We start from the raw sequence: 15,849 nt of genomic DNA on the forward strand, positions 1-15,849 counted from the left end.
TTACACTGGGGCTAGAGAGATGGCTCCATCTATAATGTGCTTGTCACAGAAGCACAGAGATCTGAGTCCATATCTCCAGAACTCATGTACAAAAGTTGGGCTGGGGAAGAGGGTACCCTCCTGTAACCCTAGCAGTGAGGAAATAGTGGAACCCTGAAACTCACTGACCCATCAGCCTAGTGGATTCGAAGAGCTTCTTGCTCACAGGCAGACCCTGTTTCATAAACACAGAAGTTGGAGAGTGATTAAGTAAAGTCACCCGACGCCATCCTCTGACTTCTGCCTGCATGTATGGCCACACACTTCTATGATGTATATACATCAAATATACAGAACACACACACACATACACACACACGTTCGTGCACATACACACACACATCACTGCTACAGATGCCACTACAGGCATCTAATGCTTAAGGAACTAGATTCAGAAACGGTTCTGGAATCCCATAAGAGCGGTGCCAAATATTGACACCAGAGCTGGGTTTCGATTCAGAAACCCAATTTGTTGCCCCAAGTCTCCTGGCTTAATTAATTGGGAGAGCCAGTTGCCTGGAAACACACTAGATATTATTCTAAACCATGCTGCATTTTTCTTGAGGTTCTTCCAATTTTAAAATGTTTCCTTTTAATTAGGTCTGTGGGTAAAGCACAACGTTTTAAGTAAAAATAAACATTTTTTTTCATATATTTTTAAGTGAGTATACTTGGTGTTTTGGTAGCCTTATAGAAATTCTTTCTCCCAAATCTCTCTAAACCCTTATATTCATCCCTCTGAGAAATAAATGCTTGTGATTTCCCAATACCTCCTTCGGTGCAATCAGTGTGAAGACCCACCCAGGCTACCAGCACTTGCAGCACCCTACTTCTTGTCTCCAGCCAGAGACAACAGACTTCACTCTGCCTTCACTGAGGGCTGGGAAAGGGGATCTTACTCCAGGAGCTGGAAGCCTGTCAAAACATGCACCCGGGCAGATATACCTAATTGTCTAGCCTTTCTCAGCCAGCGGAACAAAAGGCTCTGTCAGATCTCATTCTAGCCAGAGGATGTTCCTGAGAAGTCTCTGTGGTCTGCTTAATCACCCTTTCCTGACGCTGGTGCAGGCCTGGTGCCTCTGAGCTGGTGAGGCAGGGGGCTCACTCTCTTGAGGCAGGGGGCTCACTCTCTTCCACGTGCTCCGCCAGCCTTGTTGGGAGGAGTGGAACAGCCTGCCTTTTATGATAGACTCTTGGTTGTTGGTAATTTTCTCAAAACATTAAAGATAAATAAATACCTGAGGGCCACACTTCCTTATTTGTTGTGTCAACCCCAGAAAGGTGTGTTTTGCTGTTGAATTTAGACTGCCTCAGAAATGGCTGCTGGGAGGTCAAGTATTTGGAGAGAGGATACTTGGCCTTTGGGATCTGTAGTACTCTGTGGAGGGTTCAGAATGTCTATGTCAGGAGTGAAGCTTCTCAGACAAACTTTATGTACAAATTACCCTTAAAAATGGGGAGTCACTGGTCCCCGTGGACTAGAATTCATGGTAAGCAATCATTTTCCTGTCTGTCTACTTGAGGTATTTTGATAATTTCATCTTTTTTTTTCTGAGACAATGCATAAGAAAATAAGATAGATCCAGACATACTTTTATATCATCAAGAAAAATAACATGCTTTACCGGTTGGTGTCTTCCTCCAACTTAGAAAATGCCTTGCTTATTTCACAAGGAGACAACACCACATTGCAATTGGTTTCTCTGTCTGAAGTCTTGTGTATAAATAAATATACATAACTATACGTAGATTACAAATACATATAGACATCTTATAAAATTGTAACACTGCAGGTCCTTTAACACCTAAGAATCATAAATAACTCCACCTTAGACTTCAGGTGTGTGTGTGTGTAAAATCAGAAGTCCATATGGGGGAATGGCATCCTAATCCACATTCTTAATGCCCCATCTCTTCCGTCAGATTTGAATACATTCAGATTCTATGGGGCCTGGGCATACTTAAGGATCTTAGAAAACATCTCCCTTAGAATAGATATAGATATAGATGATATAGATATAGATTAGATATAGATATAGACATAGATATAGATATAGATGCAGAGATAGATAGATAGATAGATAGATAGATAGATCGTAGATAATCTGTGATAGATAGATAAATAGACAGATAGATCGTAGATAATCTGTGATAGGTGACAGATGATGGATTTGTGATAGATTATAGATAAGTAGATAGATATATATAGACACAGATATGTATTCATATGTGTTTTAAATAAGAGTCACACGTTTAGAATTGTGACCAAGTGCAATAGGTCTTGGATGTGTCTCAAGTGCCCACAATATAAAATACACACACGAGGTTCTGGGCTCAGTTACCAGCACATCTCAAAGCAAATAGTCAAAAATAAAGTATTTAGGGACAATAGTTTCATGGTACAGAACATGCTGTCATGTGCCAGACCCTGGGGTTCAATCCTTAACACTACAAATTAAAAATAAAAAGCCAAAGTAAAATGAATCTAAGCCAGATGTGGTTGATGGATTATACCTAGATGAGCAGTTGAGGCATAGCAGCTGCTTTGAGTTCTAGACCAGTGTGTGCGACATAGTGAGCTCCAGGCCAACTTGAGCTACAGTGTGAGACCCTGTCTTAAATGATTAACACAGAACTCAGTTTCCCTAGCCAGTCAGAAAAAAAAAAAAAAAAAAAAAAAAAAAAACAAACTTCAGGGCCACACAGGTGTTGTTGTTGGCTTTTCTCCTAGTCAGAATTCTACTTTTAAAAAACGAGACCCCAGAATCTCTCTTTAGGGTCAGTCCCTTCTTGCTTCTTCTCCCCTCTTTCACTCCCTTACCACAGTACCACAGAGGTCTTTTTTCTTTGTTGCCTTAAAAAAAAAAATATCAGGATGGTGGCTGGCAGAAAGGAGGGAAAGGGAGAAGGGAGGGAGGAAGGAAAGGAGGGAGGAAGGGTGGCTGAGCTGTTTCCATTTTGAACTGTGTAAATTAGCAAAGGTGCAGGAGTAATGGGAATTGTTTGGCCTGTGCTCTTAAAGCAGTAGGGTGCTTGGGCTGAGTTTCCTCAGTAAAACCTTTGTCCACTTTACAACCCAAGCACCTCTGTGTGCACTAGAATCAGCTCCTGGCCTGCCTTGTCTGCCTGCCACACTTTGCAACTTCCTGCTCCGACCTGTTCTTATTCCCTCTCTTTCTAGCCTCTTCCCATCTGTTTTTCCTTGGCTGGGAAGAAAGTTGGTGCCAGTCTCCTTAAGGGAAGGAGAAATTGGAGCATGTCATGAATGAGTTAGTTCCCTTAAAAAAGAAACCCTGTAACTAGACCTCATGCGGGGCACTATTTTAATACATCATCTCATTGGGGAAAAGTTGATTAGGAATTTAAAAAATGGAGCTCAGCGGCTAAGAGCACTGACTAGAGGTCCTGAGTTCAATTCCCGGCAACCACATGATGGCTCACAACGATCTGTAATGGGAATCCAATGCCCTTTTCTGGTGTGTCTGAAGACAGAGACAGTGTACTCATATACATAAATTTAAAAAATATCTGTATAAAAAGCAATGATCTGGAAAGTTGAAAGGATACAGAAAGTTAAACTTTTTGATAAGGTGTTTCCTCTAGGAGTCATTGTCTGGTCTTGATCTTATTTCAAATCCAAAAATAACATAAAATAAATGGGTCTAGAGTCTTGGTAGGAAAGGTAGCCTCAGTAGCAGAAAGCGCAGGGTTCTGGAGGCGGCCATGCACACGGCTTTCATCCCAGGCGTACAGGTTCACAACCATGCACTGTTAAGTTTCTGGTTCTCAGTTTCTTCAGCTGTGGAGAGCAGAGCCGCCCACCTCATGGGGCTGGACATCAGATGAGAGCACTCATCTTGTGTGCGGTGTAACTGTCTCTGGAGCAGGAGCAGCCCTCTCGCCCCCTGCTGTCTCCAGGAGCACTTACCCTATGCGTGAACTTGCTTCACCTCATGAGTCACAGCCCTTGGGTTTATTGAATTATTAAAATAGGAGCAGAAGTTTCCATAGTGTGTCAAAACTCTCAACTCAGCCTTTTAAACAAAGATACCTTGTATAAGAATGTTAAAAACAAACCATGCTTAAGGCCTAAGCTTATATGACTTTTGAGTTTAACATTATTCCTCTCACAGCTGTAAACCTTAACATTTTGAGAATCTTAAGAATAAGATCATGAACCCCGATGGCTCTGTGGATGAAATGGAGTTTAGACCCCATTGATCACATAATAAAGGCACATGGGTGTCTTAGCCTGCCTATAATCCCAGTGATCAGGACATAGAGATGGGATCCCCAGGGCAAACTAGGTTCAGTGGATTTACCAAATTGGTGAACTCTGGATTCAGTGGGAGATTTGCCGTAGCAAACACACACACACACACACACACACACACACACACACACACACACACACACACAAAGAGAGAGAGAGAGAGAGACAGAGAGACAGAGAGACAGAGAGACAGAGACAGAGACAGAGAGAGAGAGAGACAGAGATGAACCCACGTATCCACATGCATGTGAGTACATGCGCACCCGCGGGAAACTCAAGGACAAAATATAGATATCTTAAGCTCCTGTGACTGGCTGTCAATAGGGTTCCCTCCATCTTTGTGGCCCATAGTTTTATCGGCCTCGGGAACTACGCTATGATCTCATCACTGAAAGACTAAATAGTTTCTTAGAAACTCTAGCTGGGTGTGATGATACAGCACCTGAGAGGCAGAAGCATGTGGATCTGTGAGTTGTACCCTGGCCCTATCTACACAGTAAGTCCCAGGACATTCGGCTACTAAATACAGAAACCTTGTCTTAGAACAAAACAAAATAAAGCACTGGGGGGGGGGGGGGAGTCGGTGGAAGGAAGGAAGGAAGAAAGGAAGTCTTTGAACAGTGTAACATCAGAAGCCACCAAAATTGTATATATGGCTGTTGGTAATATGTTTGAACACCCTTCTCTCTTGAGAGATCCACACTCATGTGTTAAGTGAGTCATGTTCTTTCTACAAATAGCAATCCTCTAATTTTACTGTTTAATATTACTGTCTAATATTATATTATTATTAATGCTAATATTACTGGTATTATTCTAATATTACTGTTCTAGCAAGCAGTGACTTTTCAAAAAGATATACTTACTCATTTTATGTATCTTCAGACACACCAGAAGAGGGCATCAGGTCCCATTACAGATGGTTGTGAGCCACCATGTGGTTGCTGAGAATTGAACTCAGGACCTCTGGAAGAGCAGTCAGTCAGTGCTCTTAACCGCTGAGCCATCTCTCCAGCCAAAGTAGTAATATTCTAATGCTCATGCTTACATAAGTGTGAAACCCTTTCTTATAAACCATAGGGAATGGTGCTGGGAGGGGGTGTCTAGTCAGTAAAGTATGCCACCACACAAGCATGAAGACCTGAGTTTGGATTTCTAGAAGCCACACAGGAATTTGGCACAGCAGTGTATGTCTTCTACCACCCAGTGCTGGGAAGGCAGAAACAGGAGGATCCTTGGGGCTTTACCCTGTTGGTGAGCTCTAGGGATGGATGGATAGATGGATGGATGGATGGATGGATGAATGGATGGATGGATGGATGGGTGGGTGGGTGGGTAGATGGATGGATGGATAGTGTCTCTCTGTATAGTCTGGCTGTCCTGGAAATCCCTTTGTAGATTCACCTGCTTCTGCTTTCCAAGTGCTGGGATTAAAGTTGTGTGCCACTACCATTCCCGCCTGGCTGAGATTTAGGTTATATAAGAGACCTTGTCTGAAAGAAAATATAGTAGAGAGAACTTGAGGGCATTTGATGTTGACTTCTAGCCTCTACATGCAAGTACCCCCCAGAGTGGCTTCACAAGTAATAAGTAAATAAATGTTCCAGCTCCACTTCACATAACAACATTGCCACATGCGTGTCCAATCACTGTCTGCCCATTGGAGCATTGCCTGTTTGTTCTTGGAATTCATTTTGATGCCTTTGTTTGATAAAGGCGTTGATCCACCTTCCTTATTTGGTAATGCTACGGATACATCAGCCAAAGGCATAGAATGTTGCCTTGGTTTGGGCAGTGTCAGAAGAGTGTGTTGGGATATGTAGATGACTTTGTGACTTTGAAGAGTCTCCTAAAGAACCATAGGTATAGGCATATCTGTGGAAGGGGAGAGGTGCAGCCTTTAGTTAGGTCTTAAAGGGTGGCTGACAGTGTATTAGGCAGCTGGAAAGGCAGTGCAGACGGAATTGTAAGGGAACTGTTGTCCTGGACAAAGATGCAGTCCCCTGAGTCATGGAGGTGGCAGCCCCAGAATTCTAGCACCAGCAGCAGAGAGGTGGAATCTGGAAGGCAGGTCTGAAACACAGCTCTACACGGTCCTGGCTGACGTGGCACCTTTGTGTTTGTGCTTGGGCCAATGGATGCTTTTGATAAGCTTAGGAAGGCAGGTCTATTTTGAGAATAAAAATTCGTAAGGAGGTTCAGGGAGTCTGGGAGAATTCAGGCATTCAGGAATCATTGTGGTGCTAGGATTCATTAATGAGTGTCGTCCCCCAAAGAGGAACTCAGTTTACACCTAACAGCATTGTGCAACTGTGTTCTACACTCCAACATGAAATGCCGCATAACCATGGATACGTAACTTCTGACAGTGAATGAGAAGTCTTGTCTGTCCTGTATTTGCACTCTCCAACATAGCTACTCACTGACCCTATGTGGCCTTTGCGTAGTTCTAGGACCTTCATACCTCAGGCTCCCTGTCTTCTCTGTCCGTCCCTAGACAAGACTCTAGCATTGTTTCCAGGATGACGTTTCCTCCTGATACAGGAGGACACCTGATAAGGCGTATCCTTCAGATGAGGATACATCCTAAAGAGCCTTGTTGGTCTTCCGGTAGCCACTTTGAATGCTTCCTCCAAGTGTGATAGAGTGAGGCTGAGGGATGGGTCCAGCCAGCACCAGATATTCTCACATGGTCATTCTCCCAATTTCTCTCACAACAGGAATTGCAGGGGACGGCAGTATCTCCACGAGTGTGGCACGTGGCTTATGGGACTTTGGCTTGGATCCCTCTGTGACACACCATACTTCGTGGGAAGATGATAAAGTGCCAAGGAGAACGGCTTATGCTTACACTGCTTTGGCTTCTCTTGGCCACAGCAGGCTGCCTTGCTGATTTGAGTGAGTGTTTTCCTTTCGTTCTCAGCCTGCTCCACCACCCCGCAGAGGAGCACTTTGTCCTGATGTCAGATAAAAGCCTGAAGCAGCTTTGAGTACTTAGGAGTATGACATCACTACCTGCCTTCAGTCTGTACCACACTCAAGTGTCCAGAAGTGATCAGGACAATACCGTGTTGGTTATGGTTTTGCATTTTAGTAATGTCCAATGTATACTAGTAAAAGAGGAGGGGTATTAAAAATACCTGTTGTACAAGCAAAGGGTGGCCATTTGCATACCTTGTGAGCATTAGAAGAATGTTTGAGTCAGGCATTACTAGCCTCAGTTTACAGAAAAGACACAATCGCACAGTTAGGAGGCAGTAGCACGGAACTCAGTTCGGGTCTGTGCAACTCCAGAGCCTGAGCTCTGGCCTTTATACTGCATCATACGTAGCATGGGGACTTTCTGGAAACAGGAGGGTTGGGGGATGGGCATGGGTAGCTAGGGTACTGGGGGAGGAGCAGCTTGCCTGGGTGCTGAATTCTAGATGGCCACCCGGGTGCCATCTTGAGCTTCTCAAAAAGTGGTAGCGGTTTTTTGGGGGTCTCAGCTCATTGCCGCATCGATGTTTTCTTTTTCCAGATGAGGTTCCTCAGGTCACTGTCCAGCCTGTGTCTACCGTCCAGAAGCTGGGAGGAACCGTGATCCTGGGCTGTGTGGTGGAGCCACCATGGGTGAATGTGACTTGGCGCTTCAACGGGGAAGAGCTAAATGGCTCGGATGATGCTCTCGGTGTCCTCATCACCCGTGGGACCCTTGTCATTGCTGCCCTCAACAACCACACTGTGGGGCGGTACCAGTGTGTGGCGCGGATGCCCGCGGGAGCAGTGGCCAGTGTGCCAGCCACGGTGACACTAGCCAGTGAGTGTGTTTCTTTTCCACCCCACGCGGTATGGTCTCACCTTCTTCCACTCTCTTTTCTCCTATCTCTACCCCATGCTGTTAGTCATAGCATTAAAGGGACCAAACCTGCTGACATTTTTCAGGGTAACATGGTGGCTCCTCAACACTTTTAGGGGCTGTGGTGTCTTGGAGAAGTTCTCCTCTGAGTAAGGTGATATATGGAACATCTACAGGGAGTGAACTGTTCTGGGGGCCCAGAATTGGCACCACCCCTCCACCTGGTCAGTTGGTTTAGTAAAATATGACATCTGGATCCTGGGCATCCCTTACCTCTTCCTTCCTCATCAGAGTGGTTTCAGTCAGGGTTTTAAAAGCAGGGCTAAGGAATATGCTAAGGCCAAGTTTGGAGTGCCAGGAATATAAGTTATTTAAGTTTATATTTTTTATTATAATGTCGCATGCAGGTGAAGGCCGAAGGGTTACTTACAGGAGTGAGTTCTCTTCTTCTGTCTTGTGGACCCCAGGAGGTTGAACACAAACCATCAGGCTCAGTGCTAGATGAGTTTATCCACTGAGCCACCTCACCAGACACTAAATATAAATTTCTGAACAAATGCCAAGTTCTAACAAACGGATAAGGAGAAGAGAAATAAGGAAGAGAGGATGCTCACTCAAAACCCACACTCTGCCCCTTTTTCTCTCTTCCTCTCTTTTGATTGACATCATTGTAAGCATTCTGCTTGTGATGTTGAACCAATGTTTTCTCATCTCTATTTCCTGTGGTTATTACATTAAAAGCACATACGTCCCCAGGTTAATATATGGAAGCCAAGAGCTAAAAGGTCTCCAGCCTTCCTCCCACCCACTCTACATACACGAAGAGGTAATTCTGGTTGACTCAGTTTCCTTGTACTTCTTGCCACACAGTCTTAAGTGGGACATAATTTGTGTAAACAACTTAAGCATGTATTATGAGGATCCAATAAAAAAAAGTGGGGTCAAGTGTCTTGATGGTGGCAGCTGGATGAGAAGCCTCACCTGGGACAGGAAATACTAACTGTCACTCTACATACCCCACTCAAGTTGTTATGTTAGGCCATATGGTATGGGACAGTATGACACACTGCATTTAAATGCGATTTACACTTGATGTACAATGTCCTATGCATCGGGTGTTTACTATCTGATTCCTAGTCCTTCATTCATGAGTCCTTCATGAGCATCACTGTTCACATGCAGCCTTGGTACTCATTCTTAGCTTACAGCCAGGAAACAAAGAACTGCTTCCATCTTGGCCTTTTCCACATGAAGTGTGGGATGCAGAGGAACTTGTCAAGACTTTACGAATTTGGATATAAGCTTTGAGATTCCTAGGGCTCATTTTCTCATACCTTAATAGTGTTCACTTATCCTTGATAAGCTTGCTTTGGGCTTCCTTGTCTCGATCAACATTGGGCTTATGGGTGATGTGGTTCTAGGAAATGAGCTCCTCCACACCCAATAGATCCAAGGGTGAAAATGTGTGCAATCTATTGAAGTCAGCTGAGATCACTGAGGTACGTGAGTTGGGAGCCCCAGAAAGAAGAATTGGGGAACAGAAAAGCATGGGCAAAAGGCCCCATCCTGCCTCTGGTTCCAAATCCCCAAGAGAACAACAATGTGGGAGAGTGAAACAGGTTTGCTGTGGTGCCCCCGGCTTCTTAGGAAATATCAAGTTCTAACCCCTGCTACAGGGCACAGATAACTCCCCGAAGGCCAGCTTGACCTTGAGATCTGTTCCTCCCCAGCCCACATGGAGCTGCTCTCTTTCTTGGCAGAAAGAGTGCCTTGACTCTGAGCATCAGGTCCCTAGGAACAGGCGACGTGCTGGATAAAGTCTAACTATGCACTTTCCTCTGGCTGTGCTTGGAGGGGGAGTAGGAGATGTTGTAGGGTTCAGAGGAAGACGGTAGAGGTAGGTAGGAGTCATTGAATCATGTCAAGAGTGGCCAAGATCAGAACCACACTTCTTGGCATACCCTACTTCCTGTTACCAATTTTAAAATTATAATTGCACTATAAGAAGTTTGGAATATGTAGAAAGCAATATGACCCCTAAGTCTGCCATCTTCACACAACCTTGGTTGTCATTTTGGCATATACTCTTCCAGTTCTTATCCAGACCCATATCATTTATGTTGTTGAATGTAGAGAGACTCTCTTATGACCACTGCCTGTCAATAAAAAAGCCTATGGCCAATGAGTAGAAGCAGGAAATAGGAGGTGGGGCACTGGCAGAATAAGAGAGGATTCTGGAAAGTAGCAAGAGAATGAAAGAAGCCTCAGGGATTTTGGAGATGCCAGACTGAGGAGACAGACAGAAACCAGCAGGTACATGCTGAGGAGATGCAAAGGAAGAAACTGGCCAGAACTGAAGGAGAGGTAACTAACCAAACTGTAGACAGAGAATGATTTAAATGAATTAAATAACTTATAAGTCAGTTAGGGAATGAGCCAAAGCTTACGGCCTAGAGTGGCTGGGAGGAAAACGGATTTAAAAAAATCTATTAACAGTTGTTCTAACATGAGTGAACAATACAGTTTCTACTCTTATTTTTTCCTGTTTGGCCCTGTATGACACACATTTTCCTTTGGCTTTGTGGTAGACAGTTCACCTCTCTGCTTCAATGACTATAACATGCCTAACAGTAAAGCACAAATCGTCTGGATCCTAAGTGAGCTTCTGCATGTGTGTTTAACATATAATATCACGTACCAGTCCGTCTCAGGCACCCCACTGTGTCCTTGGCTAGCGTACTCATCCTCCCCCTACTGTAGCATTCCACCACAACTGAAGTATTATTTCCTGTCACTGGGCAATTCATTCTTTCCCACTTGTTCATTATTCCAAATAAGAAGTACCTTTCAACATTTGTGCCTTAAAGAAGCCTCCAGAAGAGAGATTCTATCTGCAAATGATCAGCGTGTGTCTGCAGACTCTGAAGACACTCTCTAATTGTCTATCCAGGCTAATGAGGAGCCAGCCTGAACCTTCTTGTGTTTGGAGAAAGGGGAGTTGGAGAAGAGGTGGTGTAGTTTGGACCTGTTTGATCCAAAATATATCTGTGTGAGAGGAGATTCAATTATTTTATTTGAAAAAAAAAATCCTGGCTCCTGCTTTCTCTGGTGCTTGAAGGGATGTGTGGTTGGCAGAGAGGGCGTGGGCTGAAGTGGGGCTGTTCTCACTTGAAAGCCAAGAACTTGTCACTCAGATGGGTGAATCCCAAGTGAAATGTTTGTATCTGACTAGGAAGGAGGAGAACTTGGGGAAATGGGATGATCAGGTAGGGTGAGTGTCCTTCTGAGGAGGGAGTGGGGGAGGGGTGGAGCAGCCTCCCAGAATTGAAGGAGGGAGCCTTGGTCTGCTAGGAAGGCTGGTGAGTACCAGAAAACAGGGTGCTATTTTTGGGTTAATGCCATTGGAAGGTCTGGCCCAGACTCAGCAGTTAGGTTAAGTTTCTTAGAACACATTCCTGAACAGAATGGATCTGTGTTTTATTGATTGGCTGGTGTACAAGAAAACTGGTCTCTCTAGATCAGATTGCCAATGGCACCCTCTACGTTTAGAGGCAGGCAGGGCAGGAGAGTGTGTTTAAAGGCCTCCTTGGGGCCCTCCTTTACATTGCACAAAGCAATGTTGTGTGGCCTATCTGGCAACATGCCTCATCTTGGATTCCATCTAGAGACCACTGAGAGCTTTACAGGGGAGAGTCAAAGATCTGGATGGAGGATTCAGGATAGGGAGGCCCCTCGAAAACGCTCCTGGCCCAGGCCTCTGGTTCTCCTGTGCTGATGCCGGGAGATAGACTTCATCCTGACCAGGTAGCATCAGCTTCTAGATTTTGGTAAAAATAGAGCTAGAAGTCTAGAACTCCTTGAAGAGATTCCCCCATGTCTTTCCTACCTGCTCTGCCTTGCAGGTAGGAACCATTTGATTCTGTGGAAAATTTTCTCTTTTGTTTGACTCAACAGTTCTCAGCTTGTGGGTCACAACCCTTTCATAAGGGCCACATTTAGGCCACCAGAAAACACAGATGTTTTTATTATGATATATAACAGTAGCAAAATTACAGTTATGAAGTAGCAACAAAAATTATTTTTTAAAGTTGGAGGTCACCACAACATGAAGAACTGTATTAAAGGGTTGAAGTATTAGGAGGGTTGAGAACCACTGGTTTAACCTAACCTTGCTTTTTGGTAATGTTTTTCCCACCACTAAAGCCTTACTTCAGGGTTCCTGGTCAGCCTGACACTTGATATTTAAATGCCTTTGACTCTGAGCTTGCTCCTCCCTCCCTCCCTCCCTTTCTTTTCCTTTCCATAAATGTTTTACTACAAGACTACAACTCTATGTGGCTCACCCAGTATTTCCCACTCTGCTCCAGAGTCCAGAGCAGATAGCTGGGTGCCTCCAGACTTCATACTGGCCCCCAATTTCACCTGTGAGCCTCAGCACCGTGCTTTGGGTCGTCAATAATGGCTCTGAAAGGAAGGTCCAAGGACCCAGTAGTTGTTCAGTCCATGAGGCTGAGATGTCTCCGTTGGTCTTTATGTATGAGCCCAAATCCTCAGGAAGTGGGCTCTAATGCCTGTGAGGAAGAATGAAAGCAAGCAGGCAAAGAAAGACACAGCAAGCATCCTTCTGTGCTATGTAGCCTGCCAGCAGATGTGGTCCAGATTAAAGGTGGATCTTCCCACTTCAAAGATCTGGATTAGAAGTGAGTCTTCTCACTTCAAATGATTTAATTAAGACCAAAAAAAAAAAAAAAAAAAAAAAGAAAAAAGAAAAAAAAAAAGAAGGAAAAAAAAAAATCTCTTACAGGTGTACCCAGCCGTTTGGGTTTTAGTTAATCCCAGATGTTGTCAAGTTGACAACCAAGAATTTCCATCACACCCTCCCAGAGGATAAAGGTACCAGCTTCCTGCAGCCTTCTTAGTTTGGTGCCTCTATGTTGTCTGGAAGTGCTTTGGACACATTCAACAATTTCATTAAAGCCTTCGTGTTATGAAGTTTGATTTGTTGATATTTTATTTGCATATTATGTCTTAACTTTTACTTTAAATTCAGTCTAATACTTATATTTTCTAGCCTTTTTAATCACCCCCACCCTTCTTTTAGAACAGAGAGGTAGAGAGACTAAAAGAAAAAGTATGCAGGCAAACCAAGAATCCAGTCATCACTGCCATGCTCTTCCTGAGACATTTTCTATTGCCTTGATTCATTATCTGGTCCCCTTTAATTTTGCTTCTTCCTCAGACACCCACTGCCTAACAGATGTATTCTATCCTTAGAGACATCATTTGTTAAGCAAAATGAAAACCAGTGAGCCAATCTTGGGAGGCTTGAAAGTATAACTTCCCAGGTGCTGGATTCCCTGTCTAGACATTTTGAAGTCTGGTGCCTTAATGCAGATGTGTTTAGAATTTAGTACATCACAGAAAGATCTAGTCTCAGTTATTGAGAACCTCTCTGTCTAATGGAGAAAATGACCTTCCATTTGGCCCTCTAAGTTGTCCAACAGAGATGTGCACAGGTTTTAATGGGAGCTGAATGATTTATTTTTTATAGCAATTATTTATTTCAATTTGGGAGGGGGGATTACTGGGAAAGACTCAGGAATTGAATCTTAAAGAATGTGTGATGTGTGTGGCTCTGCTTTTGTCTCTAATGTCCTAAAACTTCACATGCCATGCCCAAGCCTTTAACAACTGAATTCAGCCGTCCACATGGTGGACAGACCTAGCAACCCTGCCTGGAAGGACCAAGAGTTTTCAATAGTGAACACTACCAAGTTTTTAATTTTTTTACTTATTGGTGTTTGGCTTGCATATGCATCTGTATACCATGTGCATGCCTGATGCCCAAAGAAACTAGAAGAAGGCACAGCATCTCCTGGAACTAGAGTTACAGATGGTTGCATGGATGCTCAGAACCAAACCTGGGCCCCCTGGAAGAGCAGGTACTGCTCTTAACCACCAGGCTAGCTCTCTAGCCTCCTCCCCCATCCCACCCCCACCAATGTTAGTCATTCAGCTTCTGCTACTCTGTGCTATTCTCAACTCTGTCTTGTCTTTTTACCTTTGAGGAATGCACATGCTGTGGTTCAGAAGGGAGTTCTAAAGTTAGGTGTTCCCCCCCTATAGTAGCATCCCCAACCCCAAACACACACCAGTCTGGCACAGTCTGGGTGTGACTACCAGAGAAAACAAGTAGCCAGTTGCTCCAAATTGAAAAAAAAAATAAATGTGGAGCCACTGGGCTGAATTGTGAACCCCTGTATGAGCCCTTGTTTGGGAGATGAAAGGATGTCAGAGGAAAGAAGAGATGAGGAGAAAAGTAAACACAGGTGGGTTTCTGAGCTGCCCCAAGAAGAGAAGGCAGTCTACAGCTGAAACCATGGCTGGGACAACCCCATGGCAGCCAAGACTTGGAAACGGAGGACAGGACAGGCTTAGTTTGAAATTTACTGCTTTTAGTGGTAAATGATATGTTTGACTTGGCCAGGTGAGCAAAAATATCATCCAGAGATCTTCAGACCCAGAAGGCCCTAAGCAGCTGAATATGTTAATTAAAAAATAATAAAAATGCCTGCAGCTCTAGGCAAGAGTCATAACCAATTTCTTCCTTTTTAGGGTAAATAAGGCATGAAATTGTCTTATAAGAATTCTCCCTGATATTGTGGTAGAATATGGTAGTGTTGCTGGCATTAGCAACACTGATCTTAGGTGGCCTGGTAGAAACACCTCCACAGACCTGTGCTACAAACTCTGCTCAGAGCATCTTACTTAGGAGCAGATATTTGCTGAGGCAGCCAGGGCCCAGTTTCATAGTAGGCACTGTCTACCAAACTGACCTCAGGTCTATGGTACTTTTACCAAGAGTACAGTTGAAGACTCTTGGCACCCTTCCCCCAACACTCACACACTTACATAAAATCCACTGTCTAAGCTAAGAGAAAAAGAAAGGGCCATCAGAGCCCATTGCGCCGAGGATGGGCGGAGCATTGATGCATCTGTCTCCAAACCACTGGACCACTGGGTGGAAGGATGCAACATGACTCCTATAGGACGAAAAGGGACAATTGTGTGAGTTGATAAGTTCCTTCATGCTCCATCTTGGTCTGTGTGCGAAAGTTTGGTGATTTCTGCTTGTACCTTACTTTTAGACTTCCGATTTAGAGGTGGACTAGACTTGGAATGTGGTGAGCAGTTTGAGAACTAGAGAGCATATCTGAGTCAAAGTGTTTTGACAAAGATGTAAGCAAAAAAACCCCAAATGAGTGAGCCATAGAAGTGACAAACAAACCAAGCAACAAAAAAAAAAAAAAAAAAAAAAAAAAAAAAAAAAAATCCAGTTTTTTTTTTGTTTTGTTTTTTTTAAGAGAAAACAGTGCTGAGCCTGGTAGTGGTGGTGTATGCATTCAATTCTGTAGAGGCAGAGTCAGGCAGATCTCTGAGTTCAAGGCTAACCTCCTGGTCTACAGATAAAGTTTCAGGATAGCCAGGGGCTACTCAGGGAAACCTGTCTCAAAAGGAAGGGAGGGAGGGAGGGAGGGAGGGAGGGAGGAAAGGAGGGAGGGAAGGAGGGAGGAAGGGAGAGAGGAAAGGAAAGAGAGAGAGGGAGGGAGGGAGGGAGGGAAGAAAAGAGAGGGAGGGAGGGAGGGAGGGAAGAAAAGAGAGAGGGGGAGGGAGGAAAGAAAAAAGAGAGAGAGGGAGG

The 15,849-nt window shown here is 44.2% G+C and overlaps 1 protein-coding gene across 1 annotated transcript in view; it reads left to right on the forward strand.

Annotated features, from left to right (window-relative positions):
- Positions 1-15,849, forward strand: part of BOC (BOC cell adhesion associated, oncogene regulated) — a 73,484-nt gene that overhangs the window by 27,750 nt on the left and 29,885 nt on the right. Inside the window, exons 2-3 of the mRNA XM_080919641.1 lie at positions 7,033-7,210; positions 7,833-8,111. Coding sequence (XP_080775767.1) covers positions 7,129-7,210; positions 7,833-8,111 — 361 coding nt within the window. The 5' untranslated portion in view covers positions 7,033-7,128. The remainder of the gene's footprint in view (positions 1-7,032; positions 7,211-7,832; positions 8,112-15,849) is intronic.

This window comes from Micromys minutus, assembly GCF_963924665.1.
Source record: "Micromys minutus genome assembly, chromosome: 7".
Taxonomy (NCBI): Eukaryota; Metazoa; Chordata; class Mammalia; order Rodentia; family Muridae; genus Micromys; species Micromys minutus.